The sequence below is a fragment of the Eretmochelys imbricata genome, chromosome 5 (assembly GCF_965152235.1).
Source record: "Eretmochelys imbricata isolate rEreImb1 chromosome 5, rEreImb1.hap1, whole genome shotgun sequence".
NCBI lineage: Eukaryota > Metazoa > Chordata > Testudines > Cheloniidae > Eretmochelys > Eretmochelys imbricata.
The window spans coordinates 41841340-41864160 of NC_135576.1; the positions used below are offsets into that span (position 1 = coordinate 41841340).

General features: G+C 41.9%; 1 protein-coding gene across 1 annotated transcript in view; it reads right to left on the minus strand.

Annotated features, from left to right (window-relative positions):
* The window catches only part of ADAMTS6 (ADAM metallopeptidase with thrombospondin type 1 motif 6), a 324386-nt gene extending 303841 nt beyond the window's left edge, over positions 1 to 20545 (minus strand). The window contains exons 1-3 of the mRNA XM_077816928.1: positions 19914 to 20545; positions 10972 to 11355; positions 9648 to 10006 (exon numbers count right to left, since the gene is read on the minus strand). Of these exons, the coding sequence (XP_077673054.1) occupies positions 9648 to 10006; positions 10972 to 11068 (456 nt within the window). The 5' untranslated portion in view covers positions 11069 to 11355; positions 19914 to 20545. The remainder of the gene's footprint in view (positions 1 to 9647; positions 10007 to 10971; positions 11356 to 19913) is intronic.
* Between the last annotated feature and the right edge of the window lie 2276 nt (positions 20546 to 22821).

Below are 22821 nucleotides of genomic sequence, written 5' to 3' on the forward strand. Positions count from 1 at the left end.
CCTAATGACTGCCAGATATACTCTGTACATTTGCACATCCATATTTCAGTAGTTTGTATGTTGCTTGTGAAGTGCTATGGGACACTTTGGAAAGGAAGGTGCTTTATATATGTACCTTATCCATTTATTTTCAAAGACTATGAGCACATATCCTAAACTGCACACACAGCTTTCAGTTGTCTTTTCCCTACACGGAAACCATCACCATAAATGCTCCTCTTCTACAGTAGTTTTCACTATCTGTTCACTAAACTGAGTTACTTCACAAAAGAAATAACATCTGGGCTCAAATTTAGCCAGCATATGCTGGTACGAGACCTCTTCCATACCACCTTCTTGTTGTTCCGCATCTAAATTTTCATTTAAAATAAAAATGAAAGGCTAAATTCACAAAACGGGCTCAAGCACTTAACTACCCCTTTAGGCACCTAAGTCCAACATTTAGGTGCCACTGGCATTCACAAAAGCCCCACTCAGTTGTTACCTAACCTAAAGTCACAGTAAAAATCCCTGCGACATTTCTGCCAGTGGGCATGGGCAAAACCACCAAAATCCTGACATTGCCAAACTGCTCAACATCTAATGCTCATCTAAGCTCAAGCAGGATTCATAAGCAAGACGTTCCCCTTCCTGTCTTGGCTCTTGGGCCCAATCCAGTAGGCATGCTCTGAGTGTGCCTAATCCACACCAGACAGTAGGCCAATAGTTAGAGTACTCACCCAAAAGTGTGGAAGACCCAGGTTCAAATCTCTCTTCCACCCAATTCTGAAGAGTGACTTAAACCCAGATCTCTCACCTTTCAGCTGCATGCCCTAACCATGGGGCTATGGCATCATTCTCACTCACTGACTGTTCCAATGACTACTGAAGTATGTCATACAGGAGTGACTGAAAGAGACCCATTCAAGAATATCCTCCTAAAGCCCAGAGGTTGAGGGGGGAAGTCCTCACTTAGGAGATAGAAGACTTAGGTTCCAGTCTCTGCTTTTAATCTGGTCAAAGTGGCATTTCAGGATTCCAGCATCCAAGATGAATGCTCCAATCTCTAAGCTAGTCGATATACACAGGGTAGCAGCAGCTCCTCCTCACTTTTACTTTAGAAAGCACTGACCTATCTTAGGTGCCTAACTCCAGGAGAAGGTTCATGACTAGGAATCCCAAGCAGAGACAGATGCCTCGTTTCCTTTGAAGGGTGGGGTTTAAGCAACACCCCTCCCCTCAGCATTTCCTATTGGCTAGTTTAGGCAGCTCCCCATTCAGCATGCTGGCTTCTGTGAATCCCTGTTTTAGGTACCGACGCATCATGTAGGGAGCTTGGGAGCCTACTCTGAGGTTGTGAATTCCACTAGGCAGCAGGTTGCCTGAAGGTTAGAAGCCTACAACCCCCTTATAAATCTAGCCCTAAAGCCTGGTGTACACTTAAAATTTAGGTTGACATACCCCTGACAAACATAGCTATGTCAAGCTAACCTCCAGTGTAGATGCAGCTATGTCTCTGGAAGAATGCCTCCATTGACCTATCTACTGTCTTTCGGGGAGGCAGTGTTCCTCCATTGATGGAAAAACCCATTCTGTCAGAGTAGGCTGTATCTATACTATGGGGTTATGCCAGCATAACTACCGTGACGTATCTATGCCAGTATAGTCCACATAATGTATAGACTGAGTTGCTAGCTGTTATATGGGTGCTGAGATAGCCTCAAAAACACGACCCTAGTGTAACAAACAGATGGAGTGACATCTGCCTGTGTTTACAGAACCTAAATCTAAGAGGAGAGGCCAGATCTGTTCCATTCATTTCAAAGGGTACTAACTCAAACGTTAATGATAACACTTCAAATTTCTACATTAACTCACTGCTCGGTGCATGTAAGAAAAAAGAGAGAAAATAAATACTACAAAAATCTGCAATCTACTGTGAGTAAAAACCCATGGCACCACCAAAGAGTATTGCCATACTTCTCTACCTTAAATCAAGAAATTCAATAGTACTATCTGGCCTAAGCTACACAGAGGTGCACTGGTTTAACTAAAGTTTAGTTTTTAAAGTGATTTTGTTAAACAAGGACAAAAACTTTGTGTCTATATATCATGTTAAGCCTGGTGTATATCATTTAGCTTGCATCAGTAAATTTATAGATGCAAACTAAACAGTTATAACCAATTTGATACAGTTGTTCCCACACAAGGGGTTTGCAGTGATTTAACTAAATTGATTTTGAAACATATTTTAGATAAACCAATGCAGCCTCTGTATAGTCAATGACTATATCAACAAAAATACATAACAATTATGATCTTTACAATATTAGAAAGTATATGCATTTAGAAATGTTTCCAGTTTGTACACCGTTAGTAACTTTTGGCTAATGAATTCTAGGAATTGTGCTATTACATCCAAAGTGAAACTTTAAAGCACACTTTGGGCCTGCCCTTCCACTCCTTAGTCCGGCAAAACTTGCACTGGCAGCAGTAAGAAGCTTCTTTGAATAAGGAGTGTGAGACTGACCATTAAGTAATTAAACATATTTATGTTTTTGAATCAATTTTCCATTTTGTGTTTTCCATTCTATTTCTATTCTACATAGTTTTTTATACCATACTCATCACCAAAGAATCTGAGTGCCTTCCAGTAATGCATTAAGCAAAATAACTCCACATATGTCACATGTTGTTCGTTCTCTTATCCTCACCCCAGAGAGAAAAGCATGTGGTGTGGGGACTCTTGTTTTGGTAGGGTGTATTTTTGTTTGCTTGAATATAAACAGTACATGAGTTAAACCTCAAGGTCCAAAACATGAGTCAAGATCATCACAATGTAAAAGTGACCTCTAAGAAATTTAACAAAACATTATCCAAGGTGGTTCTATAATTGATGGAACATTATCAGTATAGCATATTCTTAAGCATCATTTGGAGGAAGAGATGGTGATCTGGAGAGGGACTGGCACATTGTGGAATCTAAACAAAGCCATTTTTATAGACTCATTGTCCTGCTTACTCTGGTTTGGCAGGGCAGCCAGCACATATTTTAAGCTGATGGAACTTTGTTAAATTTCTTTGCAGATCACCATTAATAAACTTAATTTATGGCTTGCAATTAAAGCTGTCTATCTAATGGAAAAGAAATATAATGTTACTAATAAAATAGTTTTTCTTAGAATATCATCCATTATGGAGAAATGGTAGCCTCTCCATAATTAGGGTTTTATAATGGAAGGTGGTTGAAACCCTATTTTAGGCCCCTATAAACTTCACCTTTGAACACTGGTTTGGCCTGAAAATTGTCAGATATCTGTGAAGGCAAAAGAGAACCACATCACAGTGTTTTTTAATTACAGATTATTCAAAAATTACCATAACTTGAAATATTGTCTTTTTTAATGTCTTTGTCTTTATCTAGTTTACTAACACTCCTTCAAACTTTCCATGTGGTTAAAGTTCCTTGAAGACTCAAGTGCCATCTATATATGGAAAAATATTTCAAAACTAAAAAAAATATGGCTTTTCTGGATAGTTTTGGTCCAATCCTGTTCCTACTGAATTCAGTAATAGTTGTAAACCCAGTCCTGTACCTACTAAAAACCTATTTCCTTGTTTTTATGAATTTGAGGTTTCTAAATGATGTTATAGGTAACTATGTTGTTAGGCAGCAATCTTATCTGGGTTTTGAAACAAGTTTTTTGGGAGGAGGTGTTTGTACGAATTACCATTTAAAATACACCTATTACTGAAAATATTATGGATGACATAATTTTCTCCATTAGGGGTAAATCATAGAATTAATGTCTGACTTTTCATATCTTCCCAGAGTGGTCCAACATGTTGCTTTCTCTTTTGTTCTTCTGTGAGGACAAGACTTGAATAAATAACGTATTTCTGTGTATTAGGCTATATCTACACTACGAGCTAGGGCAGGGGTGGACAAACTACGGCCTGCAGGCCGGATCCAGCCCATCAGGGCTTTGGATCCGGCCCATGGGATTGCCACTCCCATGGCCCCACGCTGCTCCCAGAAGCGGCCGGCACCACATCCTTGTGGCCCCTGGGGGAGGGAAGGCAGAGGGAACTGCAGCCAATTGGAGCTTCCTGGGAGGTACCCACAGGTGAGGGCAGCGCGCAGAGCCCTCTGCCCTCCCTCTCCCCCCCCGGGCTGTAGGGACATGGTGCCGGCCACTTCTGGGAGCAGTGTGGGGCCAGGGCAGGCAGTGAGCCTGCCTTGGCCCTGGTGCGCACCACTGCCACCCCGGAGCCACTCCAGGTCAGTGGCGCTGGGCCAGAGCCCGCACCCTGAACCCCTCCAGCACCCCACACCCCAACTGCCTGCCCTGAGCCCCTGCCGCAATCTTGCCTGCACACCAACCCCCTGCCCTGAGCCCCCTTCCTCACCCCGCACTCCTCCTTCACCCCAACCCCCTGCCCTGAGCCCCCTGCTGCACCTTGCACACCTCCTGAACCCCAACCCCCTGCCCTGAGCCCCCTTGTACACTCCGCACCCCTCCTCTGCCCCAACCCCTTGCCCTGAGCCCCTTCCTGCATACCACACCCCCTCCCACACACCCCATTCCCTCCCGCACCCCAACCCCTTGCCCCAGCCCTAGCCCTACATTCATGGCCCTGCATGCAATTTCCCCACCCAGATGTGGCCCTTGGGCCAAAAAGTTTGCCCACCCCTGAGCTAAGGGTACGATTCCCTTGCTCATGTACCCATACTCACACTAGCTCTCATGGAGCCAGCACAGGTCTAAATCGCAGTGCAGCCGCGGTAGCACAGACAGCCACTGCTGCTACCTGTGCTACTGCAGCTGCAGTGCGATTTAGCCTCACGTTGGCTCTCACTGAGCTGTGCGCATTTGTGTACACAAGCAGGGGAATCATCTCACCAGCTGCTACTGTAAACGTAGCCATAGTTTGCTCTCTGTATTGACTTTGCTCTTTCTGAGACTTTCTTATCCACACATCTAGAAGCATTTTAGCAACTGAGTAAATAGCAGCTTTCCTACTTTAATCTGTACACATACGTATTGTTGCTTGACAATAATGGAAGCTTCCGACCCAATTTGCCACTGAAAGTTACAAGTGTGCCAACATAAATATAGCTCCACCCACTCCTCAACCATTCTTGCACAGTACCTAGATAGTTGCACATTCATGCTGCAAATGACTAGCTTGTATGTGTGCGCTCATTTCCCAGTAATTACATACACAGGGCAGCCTGGATATGATCTTGTGAAAGTTAAGCCCACACACAAAATACTCATTTCCATCAAAGGGAACTCCACTCATACAGATCTAGGACAGGATATGGTCTGGGTTTTAATCTTCATAAATCAAATAATATTTTTAAATGTCATCCAAAGTGTCATATTTAAAATTGATTTCACGTCTATGAAAGTATTTAGTTGTGTTAAATGGTAGTTACTTTAAAAGATGGACATGGCGGGTGAGCAACTCAACATAAGCTCCCAGTACCAGATGCTGTCACAAAAAGGGCCAGTGTGATCCTTTAGTTTATAAACAGGGAAGTAATAAGGAGGAGGATAGAGATGATTTCTCCTCTGTACACTGCATTGGCGACACTGGCACCAGAATACCATGCACAGTTCTAGTCTCTACATTTTTAAAGGATGTTGCTTGACAATGGTGCAGAAAAGAGCCTAAAAAATGATTCCAGGGCTGGAGAAAATGCCTTACAGTGAGAGACTTAAAGAACTGCTTAGCTTATCAAAAAGAAGAATGAGAGGTGACTTGAACAGAATGGGATCAAGTGGCAGAAAATACCAGGTACTGAAGGACTCCTTAAACCTAACAAAGAAAGACGTAACAAGAACCAATGGCTGGAAGCTGAAGCCAGACAAATACATATTGTATATAAGGCCCACATTTACCAGTGAGGGTGATTAACCATTGAAACAGACTACCAACAGAAGCTGTGGTTTCTCCATATCTTGATGTCTTCAAATCCAAGCTGGATGCCTTTCTGGAAATTATGCTTTAACCCAACTTTAGTCAAATATAAGTTATTGAGCTCAATTGCAGAAGTAACTGGGTGAAATTTAAGGACTTGTTATATGCAGGAGGTCAGACTAGATGATCTAATAGTCCCTTCTGGTCTTAAACTCTATGAATAGGAATCCTATGAAATGTTGGGATAGAAGAAATGATGGTATATAATATTACTCTCTGTTTGCACTTCTAAACATGGTCTTCATGAACTTAGTGTGTGTTATTTTGAAAATGACAAGTTGTAATGAACAAAAAATATTTTTCTTACAACAACAAAATGAGGTTTTCCTGCCATTATACCTTAGAAGTAGTTCAGTAAGAACATCTCCCCTTACTCCATTTGGGACTTCTTTCTCCATATTCATGACACATTTACTAAAGTGAGATGTTTAAACTGAGACTGTTGGAAAAGGAATAATTGCTTACCTGTAATGCTGTATCCCTGAAGATATCATTTGACTGTATTTCTACTCTTGGGTCTCAGCTTGCCAGCCTGGGACAGGGTAGAATTGTCTCAAGGGCATCTGGGACTCTGAGGCACAGCCTTATTCTAAGATCAAATTCTAGTGCCTCAGTACCTTCAAGAACATTTTGTTTTAGTTCCTTGAGGAGGGGAAAAACAAGGCTCCTCACATTCAAAATATAACAGATACCAGAGGCTATTTATGATAGGAGGAAACTTTCAGGAAAAAAATTTAGTAATTGAAAATGTAGGCCCGTCCACATATCTAAGAGGAGGAAGGCATGTGAAGTAGGAATTCAAACAAATGACCTTTCCAGAGAAGCAGAATTGTCAATAAGTAATTATTCTTTCTTTATCACACTGACTTGGTTCCTACTTTTAGAGGCTAAAAACCACAGGACAGTCTCCAAAAAACCCAGTTTTAGAGTAATAAAAGAAACTATACAAAATAGTTTCAGACAGTCTGAGGTCCCTTCCAACCCTGATATTCTATGAAATGATGGAGACTTCCCAAATGTGTCATTCCCCTCCCGCCACCAAAAGCAGGTGCTGGGAGAGCTAGAAGCAGGGCAAGATTAAGGCACAGGCTGGAGCCCTAGCTCCTGGAGATTTGTGATTACAGTACACTTTCAGTGTAAGAAGATAAATTTCTACTCCCAGTGATGGGAAGGAAAAGTCTGAAAATATGACATGAGTGTAACTGATTCAGTGATCTCTGCCTGAAACTACAGAGAGCATGAAAAAATAGCTCTGGGATGGGTCCATCTGAATAGGGTGTTAACTCCAAAACCCATTCCTCTGGAGGGCCCTGTCAACATCATCCAGCAAAGGAGTCTCTGTGTGGCAGGAGAAGTGTGCAGTGAGCCCAGCCCCAAGTGCAGTGAGATATCCCAGCAGCTCAAGTGTAAGTTCTGGAGGGTCCCAACCTCTTTTAAAGAGAAGGGGTAAGAGAGCCTTACTTCCTGCTCCTGCTTCTGGGGAGTGAAAGGAGCCCCATGCCACTGTCTGAGCCTTTCTGAGAGGGGTAGTAGGCTCTCTGACACTGCCATGTAAAGTAGGAGGCATGACCCTGCCGAGGTGCAGGCCCACAAGAGAATAGGCCTTGAGAGTCCCATTTGTGGTGTGCTTCGGGACCCAGAATTACCTTAATCCAGCCCTGGTTGGAAGAAATACTGAACAAGCATCAATAGTCAAAGACACCAAAGATAATGAATTAAATGCGTAATCTGACACTTAAAGTCAATGCTCTGGAAGCACAATGTGCTAAGGCCAAACTACTGACAGAACACTGAGACTATCAACCTACTGAGAAGCCAAAGGAATGTCTGAGGGATGTGACGAGGCCAGTGACCAACAGACACCTACTGAAGTCACTGGGGCATGTGAACCATGCAAGTCAAAAAGATCTCCCTATCTCAAGGAGCTGTCAATAGCTTCAAGATGTCCCCAGCTATGCAGCTAAAAGCTTTGAAGGAAAGCTAGCACCAGTGAATGAGATGGCTAGAGGAGAAATCAAATGGTATAGAAATGGTGTCCAAACCAACGTCAAAGTCTGTAGGGATAGCAGACAACAGGGATCATCTGCAATGACCCCAGCTCTGACAGGGAACTTGTGAGCTGGCCAAGGCCAGACAGGAACAAAAATGAAATGTCCAGAAGGGCGCTGAGGCACTGTCGGTTGATCTCAAAATGAGGTGAGCCAGCCTGTTCCTCAAAGGGCAAACATTTCTGAGTGTCAGAGGCATTCGGGCATGTACACTAGCAAGCTGAGACCCAGAAGTAGAGCTCCAGTCACTGCAGTATCTTTAGAATACAATCTACATGCTGATAACTCAGTGTATTAACATAAGACACATCCTTAAATATATCCTTAAAGATTAAAACACATCCTTATAGATGAACTGCAAAGGTAAAGTGAAATTGAAGTTAAGGCCAAAAACATGTACTATATGCTCCCACTCACCAGGCTGTGGATGCATTTAAACACAGAAATACTTTTAACTAAGCTTCTTAAATATGACTCTCCCCCTTGAAATCCTTCTGGGGGAGAAGTGCCTCAGAATGCATCACTCTGATAACACAGATACAATTAGCTAAGTGAATTTCAATCTATCTAGTTAGCTAGGTTATTGTCTGGCACTCTGCACTGTAATAGTAGACTTTTGTTATCAATGATGTCACAGGATGTATTATTCTATGACACCTGCAGGGGAAAAAAGGAAGTGCTCAAAATAATCCAGAGAAAAAAAAACTTTTAGACATTCTGCACCTAATACAATAAAATCCTAATCTTTGTTGGGGACCTCTACAGGCTACTGTAATAGAAACAGTAAAATAATATTTTTGCAGTGGATAATAGCAACATGTATTTTAAAATTTACTACAGCAATCAGTAGACTCTTGGTTTAGTATTTCCCAATCATGATCTTTTATTTTATCACTTTGTAATTCCCTAGCCTATTGTTATTTTTAGGCTTCAATTATAGTATTAGGGAGTAAGATTTTTTCCATATAAGAACTAGTGCTGAATGACCAAGAGTTTCATCAACAATGAGAGAACAATTTACAAAAACCATTGTAAATACTTGGATTTCTAACACTACTGTTACTTTAAAGCATTTTTATTTGATTTATAAATATAAAGATCCTGTAAAAAATGTAAATAATTATTTTGTGGCTTTGCTATTTGCCAAGGGTTCTGCTTTCTTCTTCACTCCTTGGGACTGTAGCACAGAAGACTTCTGGGCCACAGTTTTCCTTCCTCATTATTTATTTCAGGCCTTTTGAACCCAATACCAAGATGTGCTGTACACCCTGAACTGGAATTTCATGCCAGTTGGTCCATTGCAAAAGGCACTCAGCACCCCTAAGGCCAGTCATTTTTATTCCCAGAGTTTGCAACAGTTTTGATAAATCTAATCTCACTCCATAACTAATCTTGCAGCCCTAATACAGGCACTGGAAGCACTAAAATTTGACTGAAGTAGGACTACAGGACTGGGCCTTAGTACTTAGAATAAGTACTTTTCCTCAGGAGCCAGATCTCTGTTCCTCACCTTTCTGTCTGTTTGCTTCTTGCAGGAACTCAAAGAACATGAACATACGCTAATTAAGTTCTTCCTCTATATTTTAAAGGAGAAAGTACACTATGAAACTAAAATATATAACACGCACTTACCAGACCATTGCAGTTGCTTAAAGCCACTTTAGTTGTGCTATGTTGGTCTTGCAAATATCCTGTGTAATGACAGTGGTCTAGCAAATCATGTTTCCATTTAGGTCCATCTTTCCCCCAGTATTCTACTGTAAAATGTTTGGACACCAAATCTGTGTTGAGAATCAAGTTTAAATGAAAGTGCTTGCCATAGGCAGAGAGTTTAAAAAATAATTTAGATGCTTGGTCATAAAGGTCTGTACTCCTCTTCCTTCTCCTCGAGGGTTCATCATCTTTCACAGTATAGCTGAGGAAGGCTCCATTTTGATCAACCCTTACTGGGACTGTTAGTTGGTAATGTTCAAGGTAAGACAGGAATTCCTCTTTGTAATCACCAGGTAAGCCAGTCCAGGAAATGGGCATAAAAGAAAAGAAAATATAACAGGAAACAACAAGTAGTAGTATAAACATAAACCACAGCTGGCTAAATCCCATCACCCTCATGAGTGAAAGTTGATTTCAGGTATTTGCATGGTGAAAAGCTTTGCTAAATAAAATCAAGAAAAATATTCTATCTTTAAAAAGAATCAGCAAAATTCATGCAGGTTCCTGTTAATTTGATCTCACTAGAAATGCAAATATTTCAAATTCACTTTATATTTTTCCTATTTAACCTACTACGTAAACATTTGGGGCTACATTCTACACTGTGAAGAATGTACATCTACCAACGATTTCACTTAAAGACAAAAACTATAAGATCCACCTGCAAAAATAAAAACAGTTGCAATGAAAAAATATATTTGTAAAAACATTTAAATGTATCCTCATTTCACTAAAAAAGCCTACAAATGCAAATATTTCAAGACATGTTTTAGACTTTCATAGTTTCTGCAATTTAAAAAAATGTTTATGACATTATGGCCAGTCTTTAACATGCTATTGCATTATGATTAAACTTAATTTGAAGGACTTTGTTATAGTTAAAGTTAGAAATAAAAGAAATTAAAACATCAATCTCAAGATACACTTTGACCTAATGGGTTTCTCTGCAAATGAACGTTCATCATAGGTGCTAGAACTAGGGGTGCTGGGGGTGCTTTCGCAGTCCCTGGCTTGAAGTGGTTTCCATCATACACAGGATTTACAGTTTGGTTTAATGGCTCTCAGCACCCGCACTACACAAATTGTTCCAGCACCCCTGACTTTCATGATAATAAATCATGAGAAAACTACATAAGTGTTAATATGATCACTAGCTATTTATATAACAATGGCTTAGGAAAGCATTACCTGAAATAAGTGCAAAAGGGATATGTCTTTCCAGCTATAAAAGTGGGACCCCTACCTTGAGAATTATATGAAAGCCTGTTGTCACTGTGAAATTCCGATGAAGCCATGACTAGGCTCAAAATCCAGGTCAACGTCTTCCACAAAATTTCCATAATTTAGAAAAACAGAAAGGGTTTCGGTTTTTTTGGAGGGCTACCTATGTGCTATAGAGTTAACTCCACTCCAGAATCGCACCATAACAGGGATATTTATTTTATATTTCTTCCAAAATAATTATTGGATGTTCCACTTTTTGACAGGTACTCTTTTCCAACAACCTGTGCTTTCTTCTATATCTGCAGTCATTTTCTCAGTTCAAAAACAAGTATGTTGTAAAATTCCTTTAGAGATCAATAAGGTGTCAGACGTGATAGTTATTAAACTTTGTCCATTTCTTTACCTGAAAAAAAGAAAAAAACAGGCATGTCAAAGTAAGGTCTACTTTAAATTGGAAGATCTATACTGCAAAAATGCTATCCAAGTGTCATGAATTACTACAGGGATCAGCAACCTTTGGCATGCGGCCCATCAGGGAAATCCACTGGTGGGCTGGGACGGTTTGTTTACCTGTAGCGTCTGCAGGTTCAGCAGATCGCAGCTCCCACTGGCCGCGGTTCGCCGTTCTAGGCCAATGGGGGCTGTGGGAGGCAGTGCGAGCCGAGGGATGTGCTGGCTGCCGCTTCCTGCAGCCCCTATTGGCCTGGAACAGCAAACTGCGGCCAGTGGGAGCTGCAATCGGCCGAACCTGCAGACGCTGCTTCTGAACAAACCGTCCCGGCCCGCCAGCAGATTTCTCTAACAGGCCGCATGCCAAAGGTTGCTGATCCCTGAATTACTACGTAGTTGGCAATCAGATTTGAACATTGTTGCTTGTATGGTCTAAGGACCCAATCCTGCAGAAACGTATACACACACTTTAAGCATGTGTAATTCTTAATTGATTTCAGTGGAACTACTTATCCAATTGAAGTATGTTAGTGTTTATGAGATCAGGGCTTTAACAAACATTTACAAAGCCAATGCTTTAAATATAAATGCTTGGCTCACTGTAGTCAGTGCAATGTTCTGATTGATTTCAATAGTGGATAATTAGACCCAATATGGTGGCAGACAAAGGAAGAACGCAGGAATGCATTGTAATGTTTTCTGACAGAGAAGCGTATAGTTATCTGATCTACAACATGAACGTTATTGTTATTATTATTTATTCAGGGCTCACCCTGCACCCCTTATGCAGGCAAAATTCAGTTTAACTTCAATGGAAGTTTTCCATGTGTTTCTGCTAGAGAATTTAGTTCATCATTTGAAATTATTGTTATTAATTGTAATAATTATTAATTATTATTAATTTTGCAAATATAATAATAATATTAATAATTAATATTAGCAAAGACATTTTGTACAGACAGCTCATCATTTAATGTATTTGTACACACTTCAATAATTTTAGTGTGCTGGGAACTGGGTAAATTGTTGATAACGACACATTACAAACTACCCATTATATTGTTTTGAATAAAATGCAGGTCTCAAAATTGTATACAGTAATCTGTAACACCCTGCCTCACACTGGGCTCTGTGGGTCCATCAGTAGTCACAACAAAACACATGAAAAGTTGAAAACATCTTAAATAAAAATACCCAACACCATATGAGTTAACATCTACAACTGGAAGGAACTTATGTTACCTCAGAATTGTATCAAAACAGAAGGTCTGTTCCTACAGCTTTTACTCACACAAAAAGTCCTATTGAAGTCAATGGAATTACTTGCGTGAGTAAAGGTTACAGAATCAAGATGATAATGTGCAGCACTGTTCAAAGTGTATGTTACAGGTAGCTTAGAGCGTCAAGTGGCCTACTGGTTAGAGCACATGGCTCTCAGCCCCGTTTGGTTGAGGAGACTCAGACTTTAAGGCCAGGGGATGGTAGGGGGACCCAGGCCCTCCCTCTCCACTGGGTCCCAGTCCAGGGCCCTGTGAACATCAGCTCCTTAATGGGACAAGGCCTTCCCAGCAGCGAGTTAAAATCCGCTGTCCTGGGTTACTTCCTACCAGTCTGTCGGTTTGGCCATGGCCCCACTAGTCCAATTTGCTGAGCACCTTGCTTCCTGTAGGGTCCCCTCTTGGGTCTTGGGCAGCACCTTGCCGCAGTCCCAGGCTCCTTTGGGCAGGGCAGCCGGAAGTTGGTGAGGACGAGCCCCACAATGTCACTGGGGTTTGCTCACTTAGTTACCTCAGGTGCCGGAGGGTCCTAAGTCTTCCTCGCAATCTCCCTTGGCTGGGGAGATGGTGTTTACTGCCTGGGGCTTCCTTGGCTAGCAGGCTAGTGCTCCTTCCCCTCAGGTAGGGAGGCTGCTGGCTCCTGCCTCTTTGCCGAGCTGAGCCCTAAACTGAGCCAGGCTCTCTCCTTTTTCCTCCCCCTCAAGGCCTGGCATAGGCTGCAGGTATAATGGGGCAGAGCTAGTTGGGCCCAATGGCTCTCTTTAACCCCTGCCGTGCTGGTTGGCAGTTTCTCTGTTTCATCACCGTGTACAACAAATTTCTCAATAAACTCAACATCTAGTTGAGTCAATTTATATATTAGCGCTGTAGTGAAGACTAGCCATGTTCTGTAACCAGTGTTTAAAATGTAGTTAATTGTTGCTACATATTATACACATTATATTGTTATTTTAGCTTTCTTCTCAAAATAGCATATAGTATTTAATTATGATATGATGAGGAAATAACACTGAGACTAAAGGATACTTTTCAAGTAAATGGCAATTCTAAACTAGTAAGGATTTTATCAGGGAGAGCGAGGGGATTTAGTGTTGTAACTTATAGATTTTAAGCCCTAAAAGGACCATAATGAGCATCTAATCTGACTGCCTGTATAACACTGGCCTTAGAATTCATTTAGAAACATGTCATTTACTAAGACCACTTGGTTAAACTACAGTTTATGTTTTAGATAGATAGTTAATCTTGATTTGAAGATTTCAAGAGATAATAAATCTCTTCTTAGATAAAGTGCTCCAATGGTTAATTACCCTCAATATTTAAAAGTGTGCCTTACTTCCAGTTTGGATTTGTCTAGCTTCAATATCCAGCCACTGGATTATGCTCTGTCTTTGTCTGTTATTAAAGAGCCCTCTAACTATCAGAAATCTTCTCCAATCCAGGTACTGACAGACTCTAATCTTCTTTTTGATAAACTATGGCTCCATCAGGAGTTCTTTAAAGACCCGAAAATCAAGAAGGAATCCTAAAAAAGTAGAAACAAATGGACAAACTGCTAAGTAGGGAATAAAATAATAGCACAAGTAAGTAGGGGCAAAATCAGAAAGGCTAAGCCACAAAATGAGTTACACCTAACAAGGGACATAAAAGGTAATAAGAACAAGCTCATTAAATACACAGAGAGCAAGAGAAAGATGAAGGAAAGTGTAGGTCCTCTACTTAGCAGAGAAGGAGTGCTAATAACTGATTACATCAAGAAGGCTGAGATGTTTAATGCCTATTTTGCTTCAGTTTTCACTAAAAAGGTTAATGGTGACACAATTAATATTAACAAAAAGGAAGGAACACAAGCAAAAGAGAGAAAGAACACATTAAAGAATATTTAGACAAGTCAGATGCATTCAAGTTGTCAAGGTTTGATTAAATTCATCCTAGGGTAGTTGGGGAACTAGCTGAAGCAATCACGGAACCATTAGCAATTATCTTCAAGAACTCATAAAGGACAAGTGAGGTCCCAAAAGGCTGAAGAAGGGCAGATGTCATACAGATCTTTAAAAAGGAGAATGAAGAGGACCCAGGGAACCTACCTTTAATACCTGGAACAAATTATTAAATAATTTGTAAGCACATAGAGAATAATAGGGTTATAGCACTAGCCACCACAGATTTGTCATGAACAAATCATGTCAAACCAACCTAATTTCCTTCTTTGATGTGGTTACTGGCCTAGTGGATGGGGAAAAGCTGTAGACATGATATATCTTGATTTTATAAGTCTTTTAACACAGGCCCAGATGAGATTCTCATAAGCAAACTAGGAAAATATGGTGTGAATTAAAATTTCTATAAGGTGGGTGCACAGCTGATTGAAAGACCATACTCAAAGAGTAGTTATCAATGGTTCTCTGTCAAACTGGGATGGTGAATCTACTGCAGTCCTGCAGGGGTCAGTCCTGCATCAGGTACTATTCAAAATTTCATTGATGACTTGGATAATGGAATAGAGAGTTTGCTTATAAAATCTGTGGATGACACCAAGCTGGGAAGGGTTGCAAGAACTTTGGAGGATAGGATAAGAATTCAAAATGATCTTGACAAATTGGAGAATTGGTATGAAATCAACCAGATGAAATTCAGGAAGACAAGTTCAAAATACTACATGTAGGAAGGAAAAATCAAATGCGCAACTAGAAAATGGGGAATTACCGGCTAGGTGATAGTACTGCTGAAAAGGATCTGGGGGTTACAGTGTATCACAAATTGAATATGATTCAACAATGTGATGCAGCTGTGAAAAAGGCTAATATTATTTTGGAGTCTATTAACAGGAGTGTCATATGGGCAGTAATTGTCCCACTCTACTCACCACTGGTGAAGCCTCAGCTGGAGTACCTGACCTATCAGAAAAGGTTAAAAAAAACCTAGGCATGTTTAGTCTTGAGAAATGAAGACTGAGGGATGACCTGATAACAGTCTTCAAACATGTTAAGGCAATAGAGGACATTGATTAATTGTTCTCCATGTCCACTGAAGGTGGGACAATATATAATGGGCTTAGTCTGAAGCAAGAGAGATTTAGGTTACATATTAGGGAAAATTTTCTAACTATAGGAGTAGTAAAGTTCTTGAATAGTCTTCCAAGGAAGGCTGTGGAATCCCCATCATTGGAGGTTTTAACCAAATTGGACAAATACTTGTTAGGGATGGTCTAGGTGTACGTAGTCTTGCCTCTGTGCAGGGGGCTGGACTTGATGACCTCTAAAGATAGACCTACGTGCCTACAATTCCACTGAGCTTTCAGAGCAGCAGCCAGGTTAGTCTGTATTCGCAAAAAGAAAAGGAGTACTAGTGGCACCTTAGAGACTAGCCAATTTATTTGAGCATAAGCTTTCGTGAGCTACATGCATCCGATGAAGTGAGCTGTAGCTCACGAAAGCTTATGCTCAAATAAATTGATTAATCTCTAAAGTGCCACTAGTACTCCTTTTCTTTTTACTGAGCTTCTTAAATCTCTCACTGTCAGGCAGGTTTTTTCATGCCTCTAATAATTCTAGTAGCTCTTTTCTGAACCCTTTCCAGTTTGTCAACATCTTTTTTAAAGTGTGGATAACCAAAACTGGACACTGTATTCCAGTAATGGTCTTGTGAATGCTGTATACAGAATTAATGTCACCTCCCAACTCCTATTTGATATTCCCCGGGCCCTCTTTATATGAGCAAGGATCACATCAGTCCTCTTAGCCACAGCATCACAGTAGGGAGCTCATATTCTGCCTGTGCGTATCATGTATTGTCCTAACAACACAGTCTCCCTCAACTGTAGAGCCAAAGGGGACTAGATGGCTCAGAATACTACTAGTAAGATATGGTACCTTTTACCTCTAGGTCACTGGTTCAAATTAACATTGGTCAGTAGTGGCCAAAAAATATTATTATTTAATGTCTTTTCAGTGGCCTGCATGAAATGGGTTGGTCTCAGTCTAAGGGCTTGTCTACATGGCAAGTTACTCTGCTGCAAGTCAAGGTGTGAATCTACAGTGTGCCAGCTTGCAATGCAGTAACATCCTATGTGGACATTGCTACAGTGCAGTGAAAGTCCTGAATAGCCCCCTTACTATACTTTAGGGGGCAACTGTTCACACAACAAGATCCCCAGGAGAGTTAGTACAAGTTTCACTGACTTTTGAGTCTGTTTTCCGGCAGCATTGCAGCTGGTGTAAGTACTATCTGAACAGGCCACAGGTGTTTTTACTACTGCCCCAAGCCTTAAGACTGAGAATGGACATGGAGGCTGAATCACACTCTCTACTCTAGACTGGTCCTCCCAATACAAAGCTGTACAAGCTTGTACAAGCTTCCACTGGCTATAGCATACCTGTTCTGTGAATAAATTGAGGATTTCAGTCTCCACTGCTGTCAAGCTGACACCTTTTATCAACCCTACATGTTCATTAGTAAGTAAATTGTATAGGGAATGAACTATATGCATATCCAAGGTAATCGTTTGTGATTTTGTTTTCTTAACATTTATCTAAATGCAACAGTTACCACATATATGAAAACGGCATCGGTTAGTCTCTAAGGTGCCACAAGTACTCCTTTTCTTTTTGCGAATACAGACTAACACGGCTGTTACTCTGAAACCATGCTAGAGTGGTGAAGGAAAAGATGCAAGAAGTACTTCGAAATCTGAGATAGAGCTGGTAAAACCTGTGCACACAGCAGGGAGCTCTGTGGGCTCAGGGGTGATGGGTTTAGCAGCCTTCCACCGCTTCCAAACTTCCATTTCTTCTTCCTTGCTATGCTATTGTTCAAATGCAATAACTGTGAGTGGCCATAACACCAGATAGCTACAATGACACTCACATGGGTTTCCTTTTGCATTCAGTGAGGGCTAGTTTGGTGAGAGGGAGCCACACGCGGTACTACTTGTCCCGCTGCAGGCTCACTGTGGTCCAGGGAGCTTTGGGTTAGACTTCCTAGGGCCAACCATCCTGTACTTTCAGCGGGAGTGTAGTGAACTCAGGGACTCCCTCCCGCGACCCAATAAGAAGGCACACGTCTCATGAGACAGGTAGAGCCCCCGCCCATGCACTTCCTCCTCCCCTCAGCCTCTGCAACTGGCAACAGTACGGAGCTGCCTCCGCTCAGTCCCCACTGGGACTCCAAGCTCAAGCTGATCGTTCTCCCACAGCAGCTCGTTCCGTGCTTCATCCTACACAGCATCTCCCGGCTACTCTGTCCTCGGACTGTATGAGGTCTTGCGGCAACACCTGAGGTCCACTAATAAACTCTTGTTAAACGAAATCAGGCTATGTCATTAAACAAACCACAGGTTTCGCGGTGGGGGAGGGGGGAGAGAGAGAATCAGGCAGTATCAGTAAAGATCCCCACGTAGAAGAAAATGAGGGAAATGACATATTTGGAAGTTATGCCTACAGCTAAAAATATCCTACAGTTATTGCTGATCACAAAGATAAACCACATTTCGGCTCCTCAGGAGTCACATCTCTCTCTTCATGAGCAATCTTATTAGATACACATGGTGATTGGTCGCCAGCTTTAGGTGAGAAGCAAACATTGTTTGGTCTAAGGTCGTGTTCTGTATTGATCAAGGTGCAACCCCTCCCCCTGCCTTCTGCTCACTCCCGTTCTGCTGCTTCTCACACGCAAGTCACAGAGACGGGGAAGACTTGGGACAGAGCCGTGTCTTGAAAGGACAGGAGCAGTCAGTGATCATTGGTAGTACTAGTGGTTGCTAAGGAAATGCAGCGGGAGGGGCAAAAGAGGACAAGGAGGGGTTGGGAATAAAACAAAAACAAATTCAATTACAGGTATTGGGCTAGCCATGAAAAGCATTGCCCTGCTTCAAAAGCCTGAGGATTAGGGACTTGCCCCTGGGAGTTATACAGACTTAAATACAGACCCACAGACCTCGTTTTAGAGGACTTGCTGAAAAGAAATGTGGGGGGGAGGAGAAAATGCAAGAAAAGTAAACACAAAGGGAACGAGGGGGCTTTGCGACCCATTTATTAATCAAAAACCAAAGCATGAACAACCAAAGTGCTGTTGTGTATGTTGTAATGTAAACCACCAGATCAGCGACCACCTTGGGGGAGAAACAAAACTGCATTTATCTGAACAGCATTTTCCTCCTAGTCTGCCCCACTCATCCCCTCAAGTCATGCCAAACTTTCTAGGGAGATCAGCTGTCAGGTTTATGTCTAAAAACCCAGACTAGCAACTATAAATATTCTTAAAAATAACCTCACATGAAATATCAGCAGGAAAGAAAATTAGAGATAATCAGACACACACACACCCTTAAAATTATAAAGAAGAACAATCCTCTTCCCCAGAAAGACTGAAGGGAAGAGTCTAGCTGCTCTGGTGGAGTTGATCCTAAAGTTAACATTCAGCAGCCCATTTCCAGACAGCAGCGCTAAATCTATTTGGATAAAACGCGTGTGACCCAGACACTTGGCATGTGGCCCAAATGCGTTGCACCGGCAGCCCAAATAAAAACAAGAGTCTGAGACGCTCGCTCTCTGTGTGCGCGTTTCTCTTTTCCCTCTTGTACCATTAAAGAAATTAGCAAATACAAGAACTATACACACATCACCAGGAAACGGGATTTCAATTATTCCTCCTCCAAAAAAAAAAACATCATCCTTTGAACTGTGTGCCATGCAATATATATACAGCCACACACCGATAAATAAGGCTCCGTGGGGTTAAGAGTCTAGCAAATCCCAAATGGCTCGAAGTAAATCAAAAACACACGCTTCCATCTCGCTGATTAGCCTATTAAGAGCTTAACATCTCCTAGAGCATCAGGCTGCAGCTATCACATTAATGCGGACCCTTTGAGCCCAGACACAAAATATGCACTTGTCTGACCGCTTAAGTAGACACTGACATGACACGACAAAATACTGGAGGATTTTTTTAATCGAATCTGTTAAAAGGTTTTGCCTATTTTCCACCAATTATTTAGTCTAAACCTGAAAAGGTTTTCTACACAATACCACACTATTCTTTGGAATAGAAAATATCTTCCCCCTCTCGTAATCCTCAATCTCAAAGGTTTTTCTCTCTGAAATTATTCCAAATCCACCTCGCTTAGTGCGGTAGAACCTCCCCCATCCCCCAAAAGATCTACATGCATCATTATTCAGCAGACAAGAAAAGCACAAAGAGACGTTTCATTGAACAGCATGAAGTCTTTTCTTACCGTTTTCATCTTCAATTTCTGATATAAAGTAAATTTCAAACACTAGAGATAGCACTGTACGAGTCCCGTATTCCTCTCTGCTTTCCCCCTTTTTCAAGCCACACCAGTTATATTCTCCAACAAAGTGAAATCCTCCAGTCTTCCTAAAAGGGATTTTCAGAGAGCGGACTGACTTGGCAGAAAAAGGGATGCCATCAATTCACCCAATCTATCACCCTGCACATTTTGTCTTTCCAACCGAAAAAGTAAAAAAAAAAAAAAAAAAGGGTGGGGGGGAGGAAGGAAAACAGACTTATTTTGGGGTGGGGAGGAGTACCCTCTTCTTGGCCAGCTTCTTCTGGGCAAAGTACCATGTGAATCTCATCAGAGCTGGAGGGTGAGAGAGAGGAAGGGAGATAGAGAAAGCAGGCAGGGAGGACTCAAGAAAGTTTTGTTGAAGTAGCCCTAGATCTCTTCTCACTGCCGGCCTGCAGCCAAGTTTAGAGCTCCAGCAGCCGAGGGAAGTTTTGGCAGCTTTGCCTGGGAGGCTGAGCGCACACTGACGTCAGTCTGCAGATGTGCCTCTGGCTCCCCGGGCGCTGCTGCGCATGTCGGGCCCATCACGTGGAGGGGGAGGGGGATGCAGAGGTACAATCAGGGTAACCAAAAAGGGGAAAAAAAAAAAAAAAAAAAAAAAGCGGACAGAGCAAAGTCCTTAACGAGGTACAATGTAAACTTTTCCTCTCCGTGAATGGGAGAGAACCTGGCCCTCCAGCCCTCCCCGTGCCTCATGGCAGCTCACAGACCGCTCCAGGCTGGGGGGTTGTGGCCTGGGCTGCGGGGGGGGCAGGACTATGAGTTAATGTCACTGGCAAGCCCCCCGGGCTGCAGTGTTCTAGTGTGAGCGCAAAACCAGCGAAAACACTGCAAGTTGTACGACACCGCAGCCCAATGAATGGGGCTGGGGGAGGGGGGAGGCAGGAGGCGTGTAAGTGAGGGGGCAGAGCGCTGGTTTGAGTCTTCCAGGTCACACTTTGGAAAGGGGTCTTGTTAAAGAGTGGCTTCCCAGTAAACAGACGTTAAGAGCCTTATAAAAAGCCTTTTGATCTGATCACATACTATGTACAAACAGGTCCTTGTCTGTGGCTCTGTAAGGGTTGTGTAATAGCTCTGACACGATATATATATTGGTGCGTGTGTTTAATATAGGGACACAGAGTACATATTATACAACACCGATCGTCTTCACTAGTAAGAACGACCACGAAAGAGGAAACTGTATTACCTAGAGCAGTCTGAAGATTTATCACTCAAAACGGCTCATTTGCTGTCTGTTCACTGACCCTGGGCTCTGTGAAAGGTTTTACAAAAAGTTGCATTATTAGCGACCCGTTGGTACTTCACAGGGTGGGTATTTTTTTAAAACAAGTTCATTGCATGAAATATCAGTGACTTCAGCAATGAAAAAGAAACGACAAAAAAACAAACCTTTGGCCCGCACGCACCACATGCGTTCAGCCCTGACTTTACAGATCAAATAATACAACAAGTACCACAAACACTTTCACTTTCATTTGCAATGAGAAAACAGCTGGCACCCGTCCGAGGGGAGAGGGGGGAAGCGCAAATATGTTTTCCACGTAGTTGGATCGTAAACAAAATCTGACATACAAATCGGAAACAGGAAATAGGTGAAAATAGTATAGGACAATGTTGCCTTTGAGCAGTGTGCTCTGCTGAATCATTTATGTCCAGCCAGGCTAATGATGAGTTTGGGTTTTTTGGGGGGCGAGAGGATGGAATTGGCGCCTTGGAATTCCAGCTCGCGTCACCGCCTAGTCAATTTCCGATAGCCAAAAGAAGAGAGATCAAAAATCCTTCCAGAATCTAGGCTCTAAGGTTTCAAGCTTCTGCTAACATTATTTCCCATCTGATGAGATTTGTTTTCATCCTACGCCGGAGGTAGTAGGTGTAATTCTTCTGGTGAATCCATGAATAGTTGGCTGAAGTATGAAATTATTCACACTGGAAAGGTCCAAGAACACAGTTATTCCGATTCTTCTTCGAGTGCTGAAAGGGAAAAGCATCTGTCTGCAGAGTCAATAGTCCTCATCGTGACCTTAATCAGGGTTTGGCTATGTGCCATTTAAAATGTAGAAATAGGGTCCTGTGGCTGGCATTGACAGTTTCCAATAAACACACTCCATATGGCGCAGCACGTTTTATTTTTTAAGATAAAGAGCCATTATAGTGAAATTGGATTTCTACACCTAATTATATTAAACTGCTTTTAACAGTAGCTCTAACGAGTAACACAAAAACCTGGGGGAAATAGTTGGCATTTGTCCTGCTGAAATACCACCTGAATGGCCGTTGGTGAGATCCTGTTGTAGTCTTTAACCAAAATAATGTGACAGCGTCTCTGTACTACTAATAAGAGTGTAACTGCACGCCTTAGCTGAACTGTGAAAAAGTGCCTCTAAGAAATACCAGTATTCAAAAGAAGTGTTTTGTTCTCCAACTATGTGGTAAAGCTTGTTGCCCTTCATATAATTGCTTATTCAAAGAGCGCCATCCTGCGTCTGAAAGCAGTAAAGGGAAGATTAAAGTGGATGGACTTTAGGAGACAGAAATTTACTCCTGTGTGCATTCTATGTATGTATGTTCTTTATGCTTTGCGTGTGTTGTTCTGTGGGATTTGTGCCTCTCTCTGTGTTATTTTCCAATAGGTATCCAGTTTTCCAGGGTGTGCCTGGTGCTTCAGTGCGTGTTCATGCCTGTGTGGGTTCTGTTTCTCTGTGGTGTGCATGCAACAGCTATGTAATAAAAGATATGGATAAACATTTTTTTTCAGTTAATGTATGTAGTGTTTATATAATAGATTATTTCAAAACTTCAGCTGCAGCAAATTATTTATCATGTGATCACA